The 21,729-nt window shown below is 38.9% G+C and overlaps 2 protein-coding genes across 3 annotated transcripts in view; one reads left to right on the top strand and one right to left on the bottom strand.

Moving 5' to 3' along the window:
* Nucleotides 1-4,953, top strand: part of sos2 (son of sevenless homolog 2 (Drosophila)) — a 24,962-nt gene extending 20,009 nt beyond the window's left edge. The window contains exons 18-23 of one of the 2 annotated variants that reach the window (XM_087278086.1): nucleotides 98-270; nucleotides 355-471; nucleotides 1,310-1,565; nucleotides 1,650-1,691; nucleotides 1,996-2,099; nucleotides 3,050-4,953. In XM_087278086.1, coding sequence (XP_087134212.1) covers nucleotides 98-270; nucleotides 355-471; nucleotides 1,310-1,565; nucleotides 1,650-1,691; nucleotides 1,996-2,099; nucleotides 3,050-3,598 — 1,241 coding nt within the window. In that variant the 3' untranslated portion in view covers nucleotides 3,599-4,953. 2 annotated transcript variants of the gene reach the window in all.
* On the bottom strand, nucleotides 97-21,729 carry si:ch211-67f24.7. Its single transcript, XM_087279649.1, has 16 exons — nucleotides 21,560-21,729; nucleotides 21,217-21,284; nucleotides 18,825-18,869; nucleotides 18,338-18,502; nucleotides 18,176-18,261; nucleotides 17,923-18,062; nucleotides 15,585-15,632; nucleotides 15,407-15,506; nucleotides 15,192-15,330; nucleotides 13,338-13,442; nucleotides 13,131-13,211; nucleotides 10,380-10,546; nucleotides 10,073-10,261; nucleotides 7,386-8,037; nucleotides 6,928-7,016; nucleotides 97-5,241 (listed from the first exon to the last, which is right to left on the bottom strand). The coding sequence occupies exons 3-16, from the start codon at nucleotides 18,864-18,866 to the stop codon at nucleotides 5,154-5,156; spliced, it is 2,091 nt and encodes a 696-aa protein (XP_087135775.1). The 5' UTR covers nucleotides 18,867-18,869; nucleotides 21,217-21,284; nucleotides 21,560-21,729; the 3' UTR covers nucleotides 97-5,153.

Here is a 21,729-nt window from a genome sequence, read left to right as displayed (position 1 = left end):
ATCCATCCATAAAAGTATTATAAAAAATATCGACCTCCAACTTTTAAACAGTATCATGCAAATGCTTGTATATGTGATGTTTGCTCTATGCATTCAGGTATCTACCTGACTAACATTCTGAAGACTGAAGAGGGGAATCCAGATTTCCTAAAGCGGGACGGAAAAGAACTGATCAACTTCAGCAAGAGACGCAAAGTAGCAGAAATCACTGGAGAAATCCAGCAGTACCAGAACCAACCCTACTGCCTCAAAGTGGAACACGACATAAAGGTTGATATGTCTTCCACTCCCACATACTTCTTTTTCTTTCATTATCACAAGTGTAAACTTTTTGTTTTTCCTGTTTTTCTGCAGAGGTTTTTTGAGAATCTGAATCCAATGGGGAATATGAATGAAAAGGATTTCTCTGACTATTTGTTCAATAAGTCTTTAGAAATCGAACCACGGAACAGCAAGCAGCCACCTAGATTTGTGAGTAAAATGAATGGGTTTATACGGATAGTTCACCCAAAAAATGAAAAGTGTCACCCCCTTATTCCCTTATTCAGATTTTCTTACCACTTGGTTTCTAGTGTGATCCTGAAAAATCCGTTTCAAGGGTTATCTATCCCTTCCCCTTAGCCCTATGCCTTCAAGCTAAAGAGAATTGGGACACCCCTACCCCTTTACAGGAATCCACAAAATGAGGGGTAGGGTTAAAGGGAAGGGCTAAGGGGTAGAATTGGGATTGGGGCTTTATCTTGCTGGAGTTTATGGCCGTTTCACTTTACTTTAGGACGCATTAATGCTGCCCTGTAGGTCTATTGGAGACAGTCTTAAATATTCCTAGCAAATCTAATAAATGATGGAGACATCCTCGTTACATACACGCACTTTATAAGTACATACATCAATTGCACTTCAGCAGCATTTATTTGAGACCGCACAAGAAAATCTGCACTTGGCAGCATATATTTTAGAACGTGCAAGAAGTTTTGTGCATGAACAGGAAATCGGCACTCAAGCATAGATATTCGCATGCTTGTGTTACATAAATGTGATCTCAACTTGCGTAATACTGCGCTCACGACATTTGTCACTGAAATAACGCCATAGGTAGTTGGTAGATCTGTGCAAAAGGCCTGCCGCCAAAGCTGAAAAGAAATCCTAGAGGAAACACTGAACACCTATTACATAATTCTGTGTTGAACAGAAGAAAGAAACAAAAAGTAAAGTTTAGTGATTTAATGAGAGAATTTTCATTTTTCAGTGAACTATCCCTTCAATGTAATATTTAAAATTTTGTTACTGAGTGTGTGTTTCTTTGTAGCCCAGAAAGACTACATATTCTCTGAAGTCTCCGGGCGTTCGGCCTGTGCGCCAGGCGGTAGGTGGAGGAGGGACGCTAAAAGGTCACCCAGTGCCATTAGAAAGAGAACCACCTCACAAAATCACCTTCAGGAGCATCGCAGAAACTGAACCCGAGACGCCTCCCTCTCTGCCCACCTCTCCAAACACACCCACCCCTCCGCAGTCCGCCAGCTCTGACTTCAACTCTGTGTTTGAGCAGGACTTCATGCCCTACGGTGAGGGAACACTTAGTTCAGTGGGAATGCAGGTCATACACAGATCAGCATGATATAAATGCCATCTTCTGTGTTTTTCTGCAGGTAACAACACCATATTTGCCCCAGTTTTTCTGCCGCAGTCCAGTAAGTGTCAAATTGTATGAATAGGTCCAGATTTACAAAGTAATGCACAAATTAAACAATACAGAAACAGCAGCTTTGCTTCTATAATGACCAGTGCAGGGCAAATAAACAGGCGTGAGTAAATTAGTTAATCATGCTTTTTAGGCATTAGGTAGTGATGCAAATCCTATTTTGATGTCTGTTGCAAAGCTTAGTAAATCATGTTGCATTACTTCATTTCTTTTCTGCCATAGATCTTGCATGGACATTTTTGCAAAATTTGTGAATCGGAACAGACTATAAAACTATTGTTTTTCTTTGACAGAGTTCCAGTCTGTGTCATGTGGTAGTTTACACCAGTTGATGAGTGATGAGCCACTCAAGCCCCCTCCATTACCTCCTCGCAGGAAAGATACTTCTTCAGATAAGGTAACTTGCATACTGTGTTCCTGTAGTCTTTTTTTTAAGTGAAGCTTATTAAATTGTGTTGTAAGAACATCTTATCATGCTTGATGTTATATGAACATTGAGCCTGAACAAATATAAAGTGCAACCAAATTTCTGTGTGCATTAGTGCAACTAATCAGGTATGTGATTTCCGTATTTTCCGAGCTCACTTGGGTGACCCCTGTGATTTGTTTAAGTCTGAAGTTTTTTTTTTTTTTTTTTTTTTTTGAGAGGGGGGATCACAGTCAGGGTCATCAGCATCAAAGGTTTGCCCCTTTATTGTATCTCATTGTGCACAAGATGGAGCAGTAACTGCTTCATTTTGGTGTTTGTAGTCCTATAATGTGCGCAAATGAGGAAGCCGCTGACAATATGCAAGATTGTGCACGACTGTGCACTTTTCCCACTCTCACATTTGCATGTCACAACCACGTGTGCTCTATGTACATCATATATTAAGCCAGGACACACTTTTGTTGTTATTCTGCAGGTCAATTGTCATTATGTTTTCATTTATTTTGTGAAAGGGGGTTCATCTTTTTTTGATGTTCTTGGCTGATCACATGCCTGATTAATGTTAGTAGCACAATATAAACATATAGGTTGCATTTGAATACAAGCTACAGCAAGTTTTAAAAAGCAACCTATACCAAAAATATGATAACATCATTAAGCATGTCCCATCTGCATTTTGTAGATAAATTTACAGATTTTGTAATGTCAAATTTTGTTATTCTCTGTAGGTCAACTGTCCTTATGTTTTCATTTATTTTTTGCTACAGCCTAGCACTTGAAATGTAACACCTGAAAGTTTTGCTTTGTGTAGATATATTTACAGATTTTGTAATGTCAAATTGGAATATATTTTAAAACAGTTTTCATAGTATCATGTTGTGCTGTTATTGACACGAGTGCAACTTTCCTGTGTGAAGAATTCCAGGTCTGACAGTCCTCCTGCCATTCCACCACGATTGCCTCCTCCTCCCCGCCTGCAGCCGCGTGTCCCAGTGATCAACGGGCCGACGGATGGGCCCTTGCCGAGCCCCCCACCACCTCTGCCCCGTGACCCCCTTCCGGACACTCCTCCACCAGTGCCCCAGAGACCACCCGAGATCTTCATCAACTACCCAGTGAACATGCAGCCATCTCCAGGGGGCCGTTTCCACTGGGACTTCACCACCTCTCCTAGCACTCCTAATACCCCGCCTGGCACCCCCTCTCCCCGTGCTGTCCTCCCTGGCACCCCTTCTCCACGTGTGCCCCGGCGCCCCTGCACACCCAGCGTCAGTCAACCCATACTGGTTCACCTTCCTCCCCCGACACCGGCACCTCCCATCCCGCCTCGGCACAACTCCACCTCCGCCCTGCCAAAACTGCCACCCAAGACTTACAAAAGAGAACTGTCTCAATCTTCACACACTCTTTCTCAGCCCTCCCTACACACACTCTCGCTAGTTGACAACAGGGACAGCAACGAATAAGGGGGTGACCCTAAAATAGAGACGTTTGAGTTTTAACAACGTTTAACCTGGAAGCAGACAATCTGATGCTAGTAAAAACCTGAAGACGGTCATTGCTCTCGAAGAATGTGATTATCACTCATTTTTCACTTCCGTCACGTTCAGCATGCAAGGTCATGTGCTCGTCGACGGCACATTCGCTGATGGATTTACTGTTCCGAGGCCTTTCACCACCGTCAGACTCGGCTGTGGATGTTTATTTGGTTGCAGGTGAAAGGTTCATCCCTGGTTCAACCCGAACGCCCTCAGCACGCCTCTGTTCAGTTGCCTTTAACTCACAGCCGTGACCTTGACCAGAGATTGTACCCTTCAGGTGAACTCTGAACTCTTTGGTGAGAACTTTTTTCCTCACACTATTTAAAGCCAATATGATGTCTTAACCCCTCCCCCTTCAAAGCCGTACTCCTCTATTTGTCAATTTATCACAAACCCCGCCCCTCCACCAGTACTTACAACCCTTGATTTACGCTCTAGACTCTTAATGTGCCTTCAATATCAGTACTGAACAAAATTGAAGTGTCTGAAAACATTCGCCTTGACCATGCTTAGAACAAATGTCTAGACAGCACCTCTGTTAGTCCGTTTGTGTGTTTCAAGTATTCTGTACAGAGTGACATATCTGCCCTCACTTCTCACCTCGGCCCAGTGGCTGATGTATCTACTGACAATCTCAGTCTGAGACCCACCGGATTCACACACCATTGTAGAGTGTTTGGTGTGGACCAGTGTCGATTTTGTGTGTCTTAATAGTGTGCGGTGAGCCTTTTTTTGCACTTTAGGGCAGTACTGTTACAGAGAAGCAGAGGACTCAAACTCACAATCCTGTGACCTTATGACCCCTGTTCTGCTGATCCCCCTGTCCTCTGGGCTGGTCAGGACAACCATCGGGTTTGTGTCCCCAAGCTCATGATCTTTGGGGTGCTGCAGTCCGAATGTTCTATTGTAAATCATGCCTCCTGCTCTCATTCAGGTCCTCTTCATCAACCAAACCAGGTCCATATAGGAAGAGCTTTGCCACCTGAGCAACTCCTATCCAATCGACCACGGAAACTCTCTCCGGGGCGATTAGCCATAGAGGAACTGCAGTGTTTTGTAGTGATGTCACATCCTGTATGTGTAGACTCATCCTGGCCACTCCCACTCAGCTGATTGGTCAGTTGGTTTGAAGTATTAGTAATTCCCAAAAAACTCACAGTTTGTGTATGTATGTGTGTGTGCGTGTGTGTGAATGTGAGTGTGCGCATTCAAGGCCTGTAACTGCTTTTGTACCATGTTCTCCATGAGACTCATTAATAAACACGCAGTCTTATTTTCTACTGAACGTTTTTATTCTTCTGACTTTACGTGCATCCTGTTATATCAGCATCTCTCAGACCAATCAAATCCTGCTTGAGGACTTTTGTGGTGTTTCGGTGTGCTGGTGGGGTAAGTGAAGAAATGTTTCATAACCTCCAACTGTTTTATTGGCTGAAGTAGAGAAGTCTGGAATGTTGATTGTCTCCTGTTTAGGAGTGTGTCAGACTGTACTGCAGGGTCCTTCACTGTCCTCGCTGTCGTGCCACACTGCTTCAGCCCGCTGGACTCCAGTACCTCTATAACCAGATCTAAAACAACATATACACATGCTTTACAACTGATATGGCATCATGGAGTTTAAGATTTGGTGCAGATCTTTATTGGAACAGTTTGGAGGAGCAGGCCACCAATTATTTCAGCTCTGCAGACCTCAGAGACGTATTTGCAGGCTCAAAGGTGAGTGCTGTTCAGAACTTCACCTCCAAACTAAATTAAAAGTGCAGTTACTTTAAAGCCACTTTGAAATGTATGTGCATTATTTAGGAGTTCTTTGTCAATGGTTTTGCAGATTACTGATTTAATATTTCAATGTTGGCTTTTATAGGTTTTCAAATGAGAAACGGGTGGAACTTTTGGATTTTGTCCATTGGGAATCGATTGCATTTTTGTGGCTTTGCTAATTGCTGTATTTTGTGTGAGTGACATTGCTGAAGGGAGTTGCCAGAAAATAATGATTTGCACAGATTAACTAATTTTATTGTTTATTATTATATTTATTGGTTATTATTACATTAAATAGGACCTGTTAACATTGATTTCATGGTGGATAAAAAGTCATTTAACCACATTAGCTGCAGCTGGCCACTTTATAAGCTAGTGTATTGCCAATATTATGTTGGATCCTTATTGACTTCAGAAGTGCCTTAAGATGCTGGAAACATTCTTCTGAGATTTTGGTGCATATTGATATGATAGTGTCACAGTTTCTACAGATTTATTTGTGTGTTTGATCAAGATCTGGTGACTGTGGAGGCCATTTGACTCTAGGGAATTTACTAATATGTTCAAGAATCCAGCTGATTTGTGCTTTGTGACCAGGTGTATTGAGGTTTAGTTGTCTAAAGTCTAAAATGTCAAAAGTATGCCAAGGAAATATCTTCCATATCCTTACACAATCATCATTGATCTGAACCGCTGATATAAGGTAGAATGGATCCATGCTTTTGAGTGTTTAATGCCCAATTCTGACTAGACCATCTGCATATTGCAGTAGAAACCAAGACACATCAAACCAAAAACCTTTCTACTCTTAAATTGTCCATTTTCTTCTGAGTCTCTTTGAACTGTAGCCTCACTGTGGCACTTTGGAGTGAATCCAACCATTGTCACCCTATTTTGAAGTATCCTTCCAAACTGAAGTGTTCAAAACTGGCCACTTTGAAGGGCCCTAAGGAATGACGGATTTCGGGTACAACTCATGGACCACAATGATCTCTTGCAAGTAAGGTTGTTTGGTGTTGCAAGCTCCTTTTTATTTGTAAGAGCTCATCTCTATGCCCTAATTAATTTAAAGCTATCACCTCAGAAGGTAAACCCTTCAAAGGCTTAAGGGCATAAGAATGAGCCCTTCTGAATGGAACAGTTTCAGTCTCCTGTTCTGCAGACCTCGACCGCTGGTCAACAAGTACTTACTACAACAAGTACATACCAAGTTTTCATACCATTCTCTGCAAACACTAGAGATGGTTGCTTGTGAAAAATTGCCATTGATCAGCAGTTACTGAAACCCTCAGAGCAGCCCGTCTGGCACCAACAACCACGCCACATTCATAGTCACATACTGTTCATTAGTTTTTAACCGTTTAAACTTCAGTCGATGGTCTTGACCACATCTACATGTCTAAATTCATTGAGTTGCTGCATGTGTTTGGCTTATTAGACATACATGTATACTTCACAAGTCATTCAGGTATTCTAAAACAAAGACCTCTTACCGTGATTGGTCATTCTCTTGCGGCTGATTAATGATCTGATTGGTTGAGCTGAAGGACACAGAGGTCTCTTTTGCAGGAGTTGCATCACTCTGCAACAGAAAAAAAGAGTGCTTTTGGTTAGCAATGGTTTAGTAGGATTTGCCTTTTAACGTTAAAGGGATAGATCATCATTTTTCTCACCCTTCATTTGTTCAAAACCTATTTGAGTCCCCCCCCCCCCCCCCCAAAATCCCCTAAAATGGGTCATATAAAAACACACAAATCTGTTCAAGGGAAACTAGCTTTATACAGTAGCTTTTAGATCTCAGGATTGACAGGAGTCAAATCTTGAATCAGGACACCCATAATTAAAAGTCAATAAGTTGCTGAAACTTGAAATTAAAGACCAACATTAGTGGACAAAATAGTAATTAAATTGTAAAGCATGAAGCATTTTTTTTGTGCTCATTTTCTCAAACCTGAGAGTAATTTGGGTCCCAAATTGGCCGGAAAGCAGTGGCGGGGATGCGGTGTGGTTTTGGTCCACGCGTCTTCCCCTGCACCCCAATGCGAACCTCCGCAGGAATGGGAGCCCGTCTGGGAATCTGCCACGGCATCCATAATCCTCCGCTGGCCTGCACAGCTGAATTGTTATGAGTGTAAGACGGTTTAAGGAGAACTGGGACCTGGCTGTCCTCTTCATCATCCTCGTCTTCCTCGTGTGCTACTGCTCCCCTGAGCCGACTGAGAGTTTCATCAGGACTGCAGGTCGTCACTGAGGAGAAGTCAAACACGGACGCATCGGCCACGTCACAGTCTGTATCTCCATCCTCGAGCCGGTGGGCTGGAGGATACAGGTCAGAGGTGTAAACGCGTCCATCAAGCCTTGGAGAGCCACACACACGTACAGCCAAACCGGCAGAGGAGCTCTGGTTTTTGGCCGTAGTGGTAAGGTTTCCCCCGATGCCAGCAGGAGGGCCGGGATTGAGAAAGTGTGCGCTCTCTCTGGGATGACGGGCGAATGGGACGCAGATGGGGCCTGAGTGACTCTGGCCTGCGCTGCCGTTCCAGATGTACTCTGATCTCCAGCCAGCAGGGGGAAGCTCACACACGTGCTGCTCACGGCCATTTCTGAGGGAACACACTCAACGTTTGGTGGTGAAGATGGAGAGTAAGTCACTTTCTGTTTAGTATAATGATGACAAAATGATTAGCCCTCCTGTGAAGTTGTAATTATTATTTTAAAAATTTCTCTAGTGCTGTTAAATGGAGAGATACTTTTCATGTTTATCAACACATTAGTTTCGATATTGCTAATAGTTAATAATATTGACCATAGTCATTTTTGTAAACATTTAAAATATATATTGTTTTTTATTCTATCCAAACACATAGAAAAAATGCTTATAATAGTAAGATAATAGGAAACAGTGTGAAAATTTAGTTTAGTTAGAAAATTTGAGGAAAAAAGGAGGGTTAATCATTTTGTCTTCACTTGTAAGTAAGCACAAATCTGAATAAAAGTCAGTTCAACACTGGAAAAAAATGTGTGAAACAATTTCCACATGCTGGAGAATGACAAATTATTACATTAAGTAAAATATTAAGGAACAATGACTTTTTACTTTTTTGTAAGAAGTACTTCAGTGACCTTGAATTTATTTGCAACTTTTTCTTTTTAATAGTGTGATTTGATCTACTTATTTAATCAGTATACATATTCTAATTGTAGTATTTATGTAAAGGACGTAAGGCATTTTAATGTTGACAAGAAATAATTGCTTTATTTTTTTATTTTACATTTTTGAAAACAAGTTGAGTTGGTTATCCATGCATGTCTTTTTTTTTTTTTTTTTTTTTACCAGGACTAAATTTCACATACTACAGTGCTTCCCACAGGTTTGAAATATACTTGTGGTAGTTGGATTGAAACACACCATTTATCCACATCACATAAACGGTTAATTATATGTGACAAACAAAACAATTTAATTTTTAACAATAATTTTATTTATTATGACACTGTTAAACACTGTTTCATTTCAATGGGTTAAAGTTAAAAAAAATCAACTATTTCTCTTATTTTTGATTATTCATTTTTATGATACCTGTTTTTAATCATTTTTGTTATTTGTTTTTATTTTCTTATCTTTGTCTTTTTTTATACCTGTTTATGTAAAGCACTTAGAATTGCCACTGTGTATGAAATGTGCTATATAAATAAACTTGCCCAGCCTTGCGTTAAGGAGCCATGTACCCCCACTGACAGGTTAAATCTGCTTCTCTCACTTTCAAGTTCAAAGCAAACTTGAATGCCAAAGCATTTTAGTTATGTTTATAAAATAGCCTTTTTAATAAAGCGTAATGACATCATTAAATGCATAAAATAATCAGCAAATGAGAAATAAATGACAAAAAGGAATGAAAACAGACACTATCTCTGAAGGCAAATGCATTAATTAACCGTTACTAATTGTGTTTATTTATTTTGCAGCCAGTATAGACCAGTCATTTCGTCCTTTTCGAGTATATAGTAAAGTTTTTCCTGAGTCGTTTAGATTCAACAATGAATTTTTCAATGTTTCTCTCGCTCTGCAAGGGCGATTGTTAACTGCAAAGCCAAGCGAAAGCAGGCTTAAGTAAAAAGGTAATGCAAAAACGCATACAAATAATGAACGACGCGGCTCGCCCAAGTAAAGTCTATGTGTGGGAAGCACTGTTTATTTATTTTTTAATTTGTTTTATTTTAAAAAAAAAAATTTAAGTCTTTTCAGTTTTGTCTAAAAATCTTTAGAAAAATTGGTCACAGTAGAGGAGGGCATATCTTTCATTGTTTAGTATTTAAATAATTGACATTTATGTTTTTGTCATCATTGTACTACACAGCATATTGAAATAATTCAAATATAATCTATAGGCATATACGTAGTCTATAATCGTATAGTCTACTGGCTCAAACATTAGACATGTTTTGCAATCAGATATAAACTGCGTTCAGATCATTCTTGATCCTGTTTCCTTTTCCAAATTAAAAATGAACATTACACATTTTCTTCCAAGTTATCAGTCAAATTTGAAATAAATTGTCAATATTTTCCCAAAATAAATGTGACATGTATTCCTAAATATGGTATTCCCTCTAATTTCCAATGACGCTCTGGAGTACCTCAAAATGCCACTGGGCCGAGGTAGAGTCTGTGAGATGCCAACACGACAGCATTTCCTCTGGTGTCCAGTGCTGTCCATGCCTGCGCCCGCTGAGACACTGGCCGTATCCGCATTAGTGTTGGCACAGTACTTGGTGAAGGCGGAAGGGCCACAGTCGGGGCTCTCGACACAACACCTGCTTCTCAAACTGCAGACACGCTAAAATTAGCATCAACCACCTGCCACAAAAGCCACTGTCATCCAGTCATACACAAGAGCTTTTCAAAAAATCTCACATTTACTGACAGACAAACAAGCGAACTGACCCCTGCTCAGGTCCCGTCCCCTCAGAGCTGGACCCCGCCTCCTCTGTACTTGGCCCCGCCTCCTCCAAGGTCATGTGACAGCTATTGCAAAGATGCCACAGCACCCGCTCGCTCTCCTGTAGTGAACACCAGTCTGCATGGCCGGCTCCAGAGCTGCGTAACAGAGCCTGGTGGGGGAGAGATCACTTTCTTCTGTACCAATGACAATCACATTGAAATAGAAAACAGACGAAGGTGATACTTTAACCGCTCCAATGTGGCAATGATTTACTGGGGTTTCTCGAACAGTAGTGCAGTAGTGTGAAAAGCAGACCTGAGGTGGCATGAGTTCAACAATGCAGTAATGCCATCTGGCCCCTGCTCTGCTGTGCTGGAGCTTTCACTGCCAACTGGTGCTTTAAAGCACTATTATCACATCTAGCATCTTCAATTTTGTTCAGAATCTTGACTATACGTTTCTGAATTTAAACCAATATAGCAGGGCTTGCAAAACTGCTCCAGGGGCTATTATGCCTTTAATATGGGCTACCAATAATTACTCCACTCTTCCTGTCAGGCTATCTTGATGGACTCTCACAAATTAGGTAATTATATTGTATATAATTTTATGCGTCGAGGAACCACTATCAACATACAGTGTATGCTTGAATTTGCGTTTATTCTAACTGGTGTTGTCAAAAGATGCAGTCCTTTGGTACCAAGTTGCTAAAAAATAAAACAATAAAGGTCGGTCCTTTCAGGTTTTCACTTTCTCTTTTTTCAGGGCCAATGGACGCTTAATGTGATTATTTTCAATTTCACAAAGTTGTTTTTACAGCATCGATGTTTTAATGTAATTACAATGCATTCAGTTAAACAGACTTAAGCATTCATTTAGTTGTTTAAGTGTAAAACAAGGTGAAAGACCGTCGTAACCACTAGCGTCGTTAGTAGCAATAGCCTAGTGGAGAAATTCCATTGAAAATACTGGGGTAAAATAAACTCATATTTTAAAGAGACGATGAGGGGAAATGGAATTTAATTCAGTGCTTCTTGTTTGATCTGAGACCCACTTTATATTTTATATCTAACAGGCAGTGAAGATCGCTGATTTTTAAAGAAATCAGATCTTTAATGTGACAATTGTGTAATGGAAAGACGCCCTTGGGCTGCCTGGCTAAAAAAAATGGAAAGTCTGTGTGCATATAGCCCATTTAAAAAATTATTAATATAATAATTTTTTAAAATTGCCTATTTTTAAATAAATGTATATATGCAGCCTATAATAAATGCCATTATATTTATATTTCATATATATATATATATATATATATATATATATATATATATATATATATATATATATATATATATATTTTTTTTTATGTCTTTTCAATTTCTATTCACGTGAGAAGACCTCACTTAATGTTTGTGCTGCAAAATGCTCACAGTAAGACATATTTTGCTGGATTGTCCTGCTTTTAATGATTCAGATTACTTCTTCATTGTTTTTAAATGAACTCTCTTAAGGACATTTTACAACTTAGAATTAGTTTTTAGAATTTTTATCATGTTTTAGTGCTAAAAATCGTATTTATTTTATCTATTCATTTGTTTGTTAATTTTTAATTGTATATTTATTATTGAAATGTTCCTGCCATGAAAATATCCCTGGTTGTTGCCATGGCATTAAATAAAACTACATCACATTACATTACATTATTTCACTTGAATTTATTTTGGGCAACCAAAAACTGAAGTGTGCTCGACCAAAATGCTACAAGGGATTGTTCTGTGTCAGATAATATAAGTGCTGTATCAATTGCAAAATTTTTCTAGTGCAGTGAAATGTTTGCGTATGGATGCTCACTATGTGCACTTAACGCAAGTTTGGAAGCACAAAACATGAATCACATAAACCAAAACATCAAACGTAACAAATGAGAGATGTTTTTCTAATAAAAATTATAACATTTTTAACATGAACAAAAATAGCCAGTAAGTACAGTCTAGCAAACACATATATAATTGTTTAATGGTCGAAATTTTATCATTATTTATCTATAATTTACTTTTAAAAAAACATATATATATATATATATATATATATATATATATATATATATATATTTAGTTTTGCTGTCACACCCCGAATCATGTTACACATTTTAGTGCTGACTGAATTAAAACCATGATTAGACCTACAAAAAAAACATGTTGATGGTTTTATTTACAGTGTATTAGAACCATGGGTACATTTTCAGCTAATGTTACACTGGGTTAAATGCACCAGCTTTTGGCTGTGTTTATTACGCTGTCTGCATTGATTTAATATTTTAATATGCATTTTAAGTGACATTCTATACAGTTTATTTTTATATATCATTTATTTAAAATAAATGCTGCAACAATACACGTTTCAGATCTTCTATTAAACAAAGAAGAAACCAGACGCCCCTAATTGCTATTTTTTCTCCTCTTTATGAAATACAATAGTTACTGATTTCCAATATTATTCAAAATATCTTCTTTTGCTTTCAACAGAATAAAGAAACTTTTAAAGGTTTGTAACTACAGTATGTTAGGGCGAGTGAAAGGTGAGGTAATAGTATTTTTCTTTAAGCAGCCCAACTGTTTAACATAAATGTTTCTTTAGCACCACATCAGCGTATTAAAATCATTTCTGAAAAATGAGACTGAGTTAATGGATACATTTTGGATAATGGATCATTTTTTGTAATTATTTTGTCCATTTGCAAGCATGTGGTTCACCTGTATGATGTTCAGATATGTGTGAATGCGGGAAACAGGAGTGAACAGCAACGAAAGCAACCTGCAGCTTTCCTTCTCCTCCTATCAGAAAAACACACATAATCACATGAAGCAATATTATGCCTTGCACATGCACAGCCTGATTGCTGTAGACTTATTTTTTACGAGAATTTTACAATCGCATATTGTGAAAAAGGAAGATCTTGCCTGTGTGTTTTGTGGATTGCTTTGAGGTGAATTTGTACTGAACTCTGTTCTCAGGACCGTTCCCAAACCAGACACATACCCTAGGTATACATCAGAGAAAGAGTTCTGCAAACGAACAAACAAAGAAACATCCATCCATGTTTATCCTTATTAAGTTAGGTGAAGATTTAAAACATCCTAATATTTTCCAAAAATAATAATAAATAGTCATTCATTCCTATGGTGACTCCAGCCTCCATTGCCTCATGATCATATATAAATCATATGATTATGTTGATTTGCTGCTAAAGAAGTATGTCTTGTTGGTGGAATATGTGCAATAAATTTTTGGTAAAAATGTCATTTATTTTTGTAATCGTATTAATAGAAGCTTTTTTTATCACTTTCTATGAAAACTGAATTTATTATTTTTATAGATAATGCATACATGATGCCCTACAAACAATGTTTTGTATCATCTCGAGAATAATCATAACAGTAAGAACACTAAACATCATTTTTCATATATTGACAGTTTTTTCGTTAAGATCTGAAAAGTGTAGCGCTACATCTTATGATTTTTATTGCTTAAAGGAGGGGTCACCGACCTTTTTGTAAGTGGTGGATACTTTTTGAGTATCGATTAATGTGGAGGGCTAGCAGTTTGATACACACTTCTCAAATAACAAATTTGCTCAATTTACTTTTATATTTAATTATTGATAATTAATGATATTCATCTATGTGAAGACACTGATCATGTTAATGATTCTCACAATAGCTGTCAACAATGATTTAATAATGTAGGAAACAGAAATATCAATATGCAACACTTCATTTCTATAAATCTCTGCAAGTATTTACATTTTCAAATGATCACTTCTACAATATTTTCACAAGCCACTAACAATTTTTTACAAATCATGCACTGTTGTACCATGATCAACTACTCAGAACATCTCAGCAACACCTTAGCAACCACCTAGCAACGTCTTAGCAACTGCCTAGCAACCACTCAGAACACCCTAGCAACACCTTAGCAATAACCTAGAACACCTTAGCAACCGCCTAGCAACACCTTAGCAACGACCTAGAAAGCCTTTGCAATGCCTTAGCAACTGCCTAGCAACCACTCCCAACACCCCAGCAACACCTTAGCAATAACCTAGAACACCTTAGCAACCGCCTAGCAACACCTTAGCAACGACCTAGAAAGCTTTTGCAATGCCTTAGCAACTGCCTAGCTACAACTCAGAACACCCTAGCAACTCCTCAGCAATTACTTAAAACACCTTAGCAACCTATTAGCAACCACTCAGTACACCTTAGCAACCACCTAGCAACGCTATTGCAACTGCCAAGCAACCACTCAGAACACCCAAGCAACCACCTAGCAACACCTTAGCAACAACCTAGAACACCTTAGCAACCACCTAGAAACACCTTAGCAACCGCCTTGCAACCACTCAGATCACCCTAGCAACATCTTAGTAACAACCTAGCAACACCTTAGCAACCACCCGCAACACCTTAGAAAACCACTTAGCAACATATTAGCAACCACATAAAATACCCTAGTGACGCCTTAACAACCACTAAGAACATCCTAGCAACACCTAAGCAACCACTCATAACACCCTAGCAACCACTTAGAACACCCTAGCAACAGCCTAGCAAGAATCATGCCAAATCCATACTAGAAACATCCTAACCTACTGTATACAGTTATAATCGTATAAGCGTCTTAAAATTACTTAAATTCTTTCAACATTTAAACTACTTCAGCCTTTTAGATGAGGCTTACTCAAGCCACCATAAAGTTTGCCTATGAACTTTACTTTTCCAGTTATGTTATTAGCTTTGTTCTTTTCTTACATTGTTTTGTCCAGTGAGGTTGAGAAAAGCGTCTCCAGCAGCGCAGCTTCTCTCGTCAGTGGTCAGACGCTCTTCTAGGGTGTTGCGGAACAGCAGGTGGCGCTGCAGCATCTGATCAATATGCTTTACAAACCCCACACTGAATCACAAACACAGGATACGATTGTTATGATGCATCATACAGATAAAGACACTATCATAATGATTGTTTTTACTTTTGCTCTGCAGACTTGTATTTCTCATAGAGCTGATTCAATGTAGAAACATAATCGCGTTCAGACTGCAGCAGCATCTCCACCACTGCCCGCCTCCTGCCTGACAGAAAAAAAACAAAAGATTGAGGATCCCCATTTGAACATTAAACAGTTAAATTGCCTAATAGAGATTATATACCTCGCCTTAAGCAGCTGTGTGTTGCTTGGCAGGAATGAACATCTGCACCTGAAAGGGTTAACAAAATTGTTGACAGCAATTTTATAGAATGTCTAATATCATTTGCGTCCAATCATCCATATTAATGATTCCTAACATTTTAGAATATAATTTTAACTATGTAATTTTGGGCCCTCTACTGGTTTAATTGTACAATTGCAAACATTGTATTTTGGTAATTATGTAAAGTCAAGGTCGCACTAGAGTCAAGCTGCCTTTCCACTGCACACGATTTTCGAACACGACTGTCAGAATACGCCCCCTTGTGGCAGTCACACAGAGTTTTCAGTTTTTTCATGCACAATGGGAGAGAAGCTGATTCTCACGGCATCCCGAAATAAAGGAGTGCAAAAACAAGAGCTTTTATTCTCCGTCTGTTCACCGCTAAAACTTTTGAAGGGAATGTGGAGACGAGATTTTTCAAAATTATATTTTTTATTACTCATTTATTTAAAAAAAATTATATCTAAACTTTTTTCTGATTCAAAAAAAATTACGAAAAACCTACTATTTCATCTTGCGCACACAGACCCGCTTGGACAACACTGAAATGTGTCACATCCGGTCGACCGGTCGCATACGGTCTAGTTGCAGGAGTTTAAATATTTTAAAAAGTCACCTTCCCACTGCACAAAACATTTGGACACGACTGTCAGAATACGCCCCCTTGTGGCAGTTGCACAGAATTTTTTAGTTTTGTCGTACACAATGGGAGAGAAGCTGATTCTCACGGCATCTTGAAATATAGGAGTGCAAAAGCTTTTATTCTCCGTCTGTTCACCATGGTTAAATGAATGAATTAATGAATTCTAGAAACCCACTGACCTCTAAAACCTTTAAAGGTAATGTGGAGAAGGATAAATTTTTATTTATATACAATTTTTTTTTTTTTTTTTTTATTAACAAAATTTTTTTCTGATTAACAAAATTATGAAAATCCTACTAATTCTCATCTCGCACGCACAGACCTGCTTGGACAACACTGAAATGTGTCACATCCGATCGCATACTAAATTATTTAAAGCCACCTTACCACTGCACACAACATTTTCAGTTTTGACATACACAATGGGAGAGAAGCTGATTCTCGCGGCATCCCGAAAAAAAGGAGTGCAAAAGCTTTTATTTTCCATCTGTTCACCATAGTTAAATAAATAAATGCTAGAAACTCATAGACCGCTAAAAGTTTTGAGGGAATGTGGAGAAAACATAAAAAATTATATTTTATTATTAATTTATGAATAGCTGAGATGTTAAACCAAGGTCCCGTCTCTCTCACTCTCTGGTGTCCTGGCCAAATATCCCCCATCGGCCCTTAAGGCTGATTTATACTTTTGCGTCAAGCGGACAGCGCGGTATGCTACAGCGCGGCCTACGCATGGACGTATAGCCTTCGCCGTGGCCCTCGGCATCGCTGACGCGCAACTCTCAAAAAATGTAACTACACGTCACAGCCACGCCTAGCGCAAGCTCTGTCATTGGTCGGCTTGGTAGCACTGATGAGTGTGGGCGGGACCGAGAGCCGCACCAGCCCGATGGAGCGATTGTTTGCCAATGTGGAGTCCCATGAAGGAGCTCCGGATGGAAAGTTTTCTTTTGTGTTTACCTAATGTTTAAAGTTGTTGCCTCAACATGAGCAAGTTTGAGTCACTTGTACATTAGGGAAGCGTTTAGAACAAACAAAACACCAGCGAAGAAACTCGACACAGAGGAACAAAACCACCTCACTGCCAACCAGCGTTTCAGAAGTCTTATTGCAGAGCAACCGAAACAGCGCGCAGAAGTATAAATGCATGACTACGTGCGTTGCATGCGCCGTGGGTCACGCCGATCACTTGACGTGGAAGTATAAACCAGGCTTTACCCATCATGACCTCCCAGTCATCCCCTTTTACTATCACTGTCTCTCCACTCCCCCCCTATAGTTGGTGTGTGGTGAGCGCACTGGCGCCGTTGTTCTGTGGCTGCCGTCGCTTTATCCAAGTGGATGCTGCACACTGGTGGTGGTGTGGAGAGACCCCCTCGTGACTGTGAAGCACTTCGGGTTAGGGTTTACGGTGTATTTATATAGCACATTTACACAATAAATGTGCTATATAAATACACACATTACATAACTTTACATAAGTTAAAAATGTTGAAGTGGTCTCTTAAGGTACAAGTCCTCCAAAGCATTTTTTTCTCAGAACTGAGCATATTTTTTCAAGCGTCTAACAAATTGTTTAAAATTGTGCTTAAACAAGTGTTGTTCAACAGTTTTACCACAACTATTGTGTGTACATCTGATTATTAAGCTCACCTGTATTCTGTCTGGCACGTTGCCACACCTGTAATCCTTGCAGGTAACAGTGTATGAGAAGAGCACCTCCTGCTGAAGAAACGTGAGGAGCCTCTGCTGCACCATCACTACTGCATCCACTACTGTCATCCACTCCATTACTACACACACACACACACACACACACACATTGGCAGTGTACCACAGTCTCAGTCATAATTTCTGTTAGTAAATTTTTACATGTCTGTGTGTGTGTGTCTACGTAGTTGTTTACTTCTCTCGTCCTGCATTCTCTGGTGGCTTTTTGTCTTGTGCTTCACAGAGCTGACGAAACTGACAGCGTACCTCCTCCAGCTCCTCCTGAAGTCACACATATAATGAGTGACTTCAGTAAACAAGCACACGCATATATATATCAGACTGACCGTGGTCCCACCTTAAGGGACAACACCAGGCTCTCGAGGTGAAGGGCCCGCTTGTTGCAGCCGTGTCTGGTGTCCTCCAGCTGGCTCTGCAGCTCTGTGTCTCCCTGCTGAATCTGATTCAGCTCCAGCAGCGCTCGAGAAAACCCTGCCCGTAACTCACACACCATCCCCTGAACCTGAACACGACACAGGTCAAGCTGAGCACTCAGTGAAGACTCTTAATGACGATTGCACTTACTAAGAATTATGGGTGATAACTGAGCAAAGATATATATTTTTTAAGTTTTACTATTTGCCATAACTAGCTAAGTGTACTAATTACTAATCACGCTAATTTTTTGACAATGGTACTACTGATAATTCTGCATAATAGTTCAAAAAATGTCTTTTTTAATGACACTAAATGTTTACAGATCCTTTGAGAAACTACATTTAAACTTAAACATATTTCTTGTTATTCCTCTGTTGTGTTGAGAAGAGTCTGTGTGTGTTTGCTACCTTAGAGATCTCTCTCTCCATGTCTCCCTCATGGGATTTCATTTTCTGTGTGGAGATACACAAACATCATTGAACACACACACACACACACACACACTAGAAGGTTTGTAAACATACTCTGCAGAGAGGCAGGTGAACACTGAGATTTATGTTGGTGTCGTAGGAGCAGCACAGCAATATAAGACATGATCATCCATTTATTGTTTGTTATTAGGCTGCACATGTATGGTTTGAGTATCGATATTGCAATGTGTGTGTGTCTGCAATAGTCACATAATCCCAGTCGATCTGAATTAATGAAATCTTTCTGAATAGATTTCTGTTCAATTGTCAATTATCTGGTGAAATTATATTTATGTTGTAATATATGGCAAAACAAAATATCACAATGTCAGATTTTTCCAAATTCCTGCAGCCCTGATTTTATTTCACAACCAGTGATTTGATTCATTTGTTTTCATTTTAACAGGTTTGTCAATACAAGAATACACCAATATTCCAAAATATAGCTTTCACTGCAATGCTATAGGAGGGCCAGTTTCTTTCATTCAACAGTGAAGAAAATATGAATTAAATTTCTTGGACTGTAGTGTTGTTGTTGTTGTTGTTGTTATTGTTTTTTCAGTTCTTTATGGAAACTTTAAAGCCATTGAGCTACACTCTTAAATATAGCGGTTCAAAAAGAGGATTCATTTGCTTTTTTTTGGTTCCTTAAATGCAGGGATGGCCAGTATTTATGATACATGCATATCAAATACGTATTTTAAATGCAAAATAATATTTTATCATTTGTATTTGATGGGGTTGTTGAAAATGACAATGTTTTGTATCAAAATACTTTAGTGTCTTGAATTTTTGTATTTTTTAAATATTGTTAAATATTTTTTGGTGTGACAGTAGGTAGCACGGTCGGCTCACAGCAAGAAGATCGCTGGTTCGAGTCCTGGCTGGGTCAGTTGGGATTTCTGTGTGGAGTTTGCATGTGTTAGTGGTTCCTCCGGTTTCCCACAGTCCAAAGACATGTGCTACAGGTGAATTGGATAGGCTAAATTGGCTGAAGTGTATGTGTGTGAAATAGTGTGTTTGGGTGTTTCCTAGTGTTGGGTTGCAGCTGGAAGGGCATTCGCTGCCTTAAACATGCAGGATAAGTTGGTGATTCCGCTGTGGCGACCCCTGATTAATAAAGGGACTAAGTCAAAAAGAAAATGAAAGAATGAATGAAAAGACTTTGTAAGAACATGGTGACATCATATAGATCAGAGATGCCCAAACTAGGGCCTGCAGGCCAAAGTCGGCCCATTGTAACCTTTGATTTGGCCCGTCATCCCATCTGAGAAGAGAGGGAGAATTTGGGGAGGGTTGGGGTAATACCTTTAAAACCATGACTAGTGTATTCGGCATTAAACTCCAGAATGTTATAAATGGAATTCTTATGTTTTCATGAAAATAGGTTCATTATAAAATGTATAAAAATATATGATGGATTAGTTGTTATGCTTAATGTTGTCTATATTTAAATAATCCAGGAAATAATTCATGGAAACTTTGCAATACAGCTTGATATATTGACCTTGGCCCATGGCCCTCAATCAAGTTTGTGTTTTGGTCCTTCATAAGAAAAGGTTTGGGCACCTCTGATATAGATGCACCCTCTGATTGGTGCTTTGGACATTATTAACTCTTCCATTTAAAGAAGAACTGAAACAAATATAAAATAGAAAGAGGATACTGTATAAATATTAGTAGCTTTGGACGGATTGCTGATTCCAAAAGTTGTCTTTAAAACCAGCAACATAAAAATAAGTCCTACAGTGGTGATTCCTACAATTCTTCTTTGGCTGTTTTAAATGGCATTAGTTGAGCAGGTATTTTGCAATGTATAGTAAATTATGCCTAAAGATGTCAGAGTGAGACAACATATGAAACACATATGTATTGACAGGTTATACAGCAGGAGCAGGATATAGTATATGAAGAGTTTGATGAAGTTTTCAGAAATCTAGTTTTTACATTGAGTATTGAAAAGATAGTTTAATGCTAAAGGGATTGATGTAATGCTCCTTTTTAAAAGTATTTTGTAGTATTTTTAAAATACACTGTATTTTAAACTTAAAGTATTTGGTATTTTATTTATTTTTGTTTTATCTTATCTTTTTATTTGATCTTTATCTTTGTTCAACCCTGCTAATGATTTATTAGTTCATCATAAAAAGCCCAATAAAGATTTATTTTTAGGAGTGTAAGCTTTTTTTAGGAGTCCATTTTTAACAAGTTAGTCACCACAACAGTAAGCCCTGATTACCTAAAATATCATCAGCTGCTCAATATAAAAAGGCTGTTTTTATTAAATCTCCTCAGTAAATAGTGCAGCCAAGAAGCGCGCTTATTTTACCTCGAGCTCGTCGCCCAGTCAGCGAATCCCAGATGGGGAAAGAAAGATACCTGCCAAAGAGCTCCACCCTACAGCAGAGAGAGGGGACAGATTCATAAATGAATCTTGAAATGTCTTGAAATGTCTTAAAACTATTTGTACAATACATTTGCTAAAAGAAAATGTTAAATGCGCAATACAAAGAGCTTGAAATAATTATTACTTCAAATTTCTAAAACCTATAAATGACACAACATTGCAGAAAATAATAATGCTAAGAAAAAACAAAAAAAAGCAAAGCAATTAAAGTCAAAGGCAGTTCATAATAAACACGACTATAAATGCGCAGCACGCGCATACTCACAAGAAAACAAATCTTCAAGATTTCTTTTTCAGTTTAAATGTTATTCCATTTCTCTGACAAAGTGGTGACCTCATGTTTCTGTAGTTCAGTGTGTCTCCCTGAGCTCGTGCGTGTCCCGGTGTCCGGTCTGTCGGTGTCGGTACACTGCGTCTGTCTGCAGAGGGATCCAC

Source organism: Danio rerio, chromosome 13, assembly GCF_052040795.2.
Source record: "Danio rerio strain M-AB ecotype USA chromosome 13, GRCz13ab, whole genome shotgun sequence".
Taxonomy (NCBI): domain Eukaryota; kingdom Metazoa; phylum Chordata; class Actinopteri; order Cypriniformes; family Danionidae; genus Danio; species Danio rerio.
Note: the sequence above shows the minus strand (reverse complement) of the source record. Positions and strands in the feature narration are given on the sequence as shown.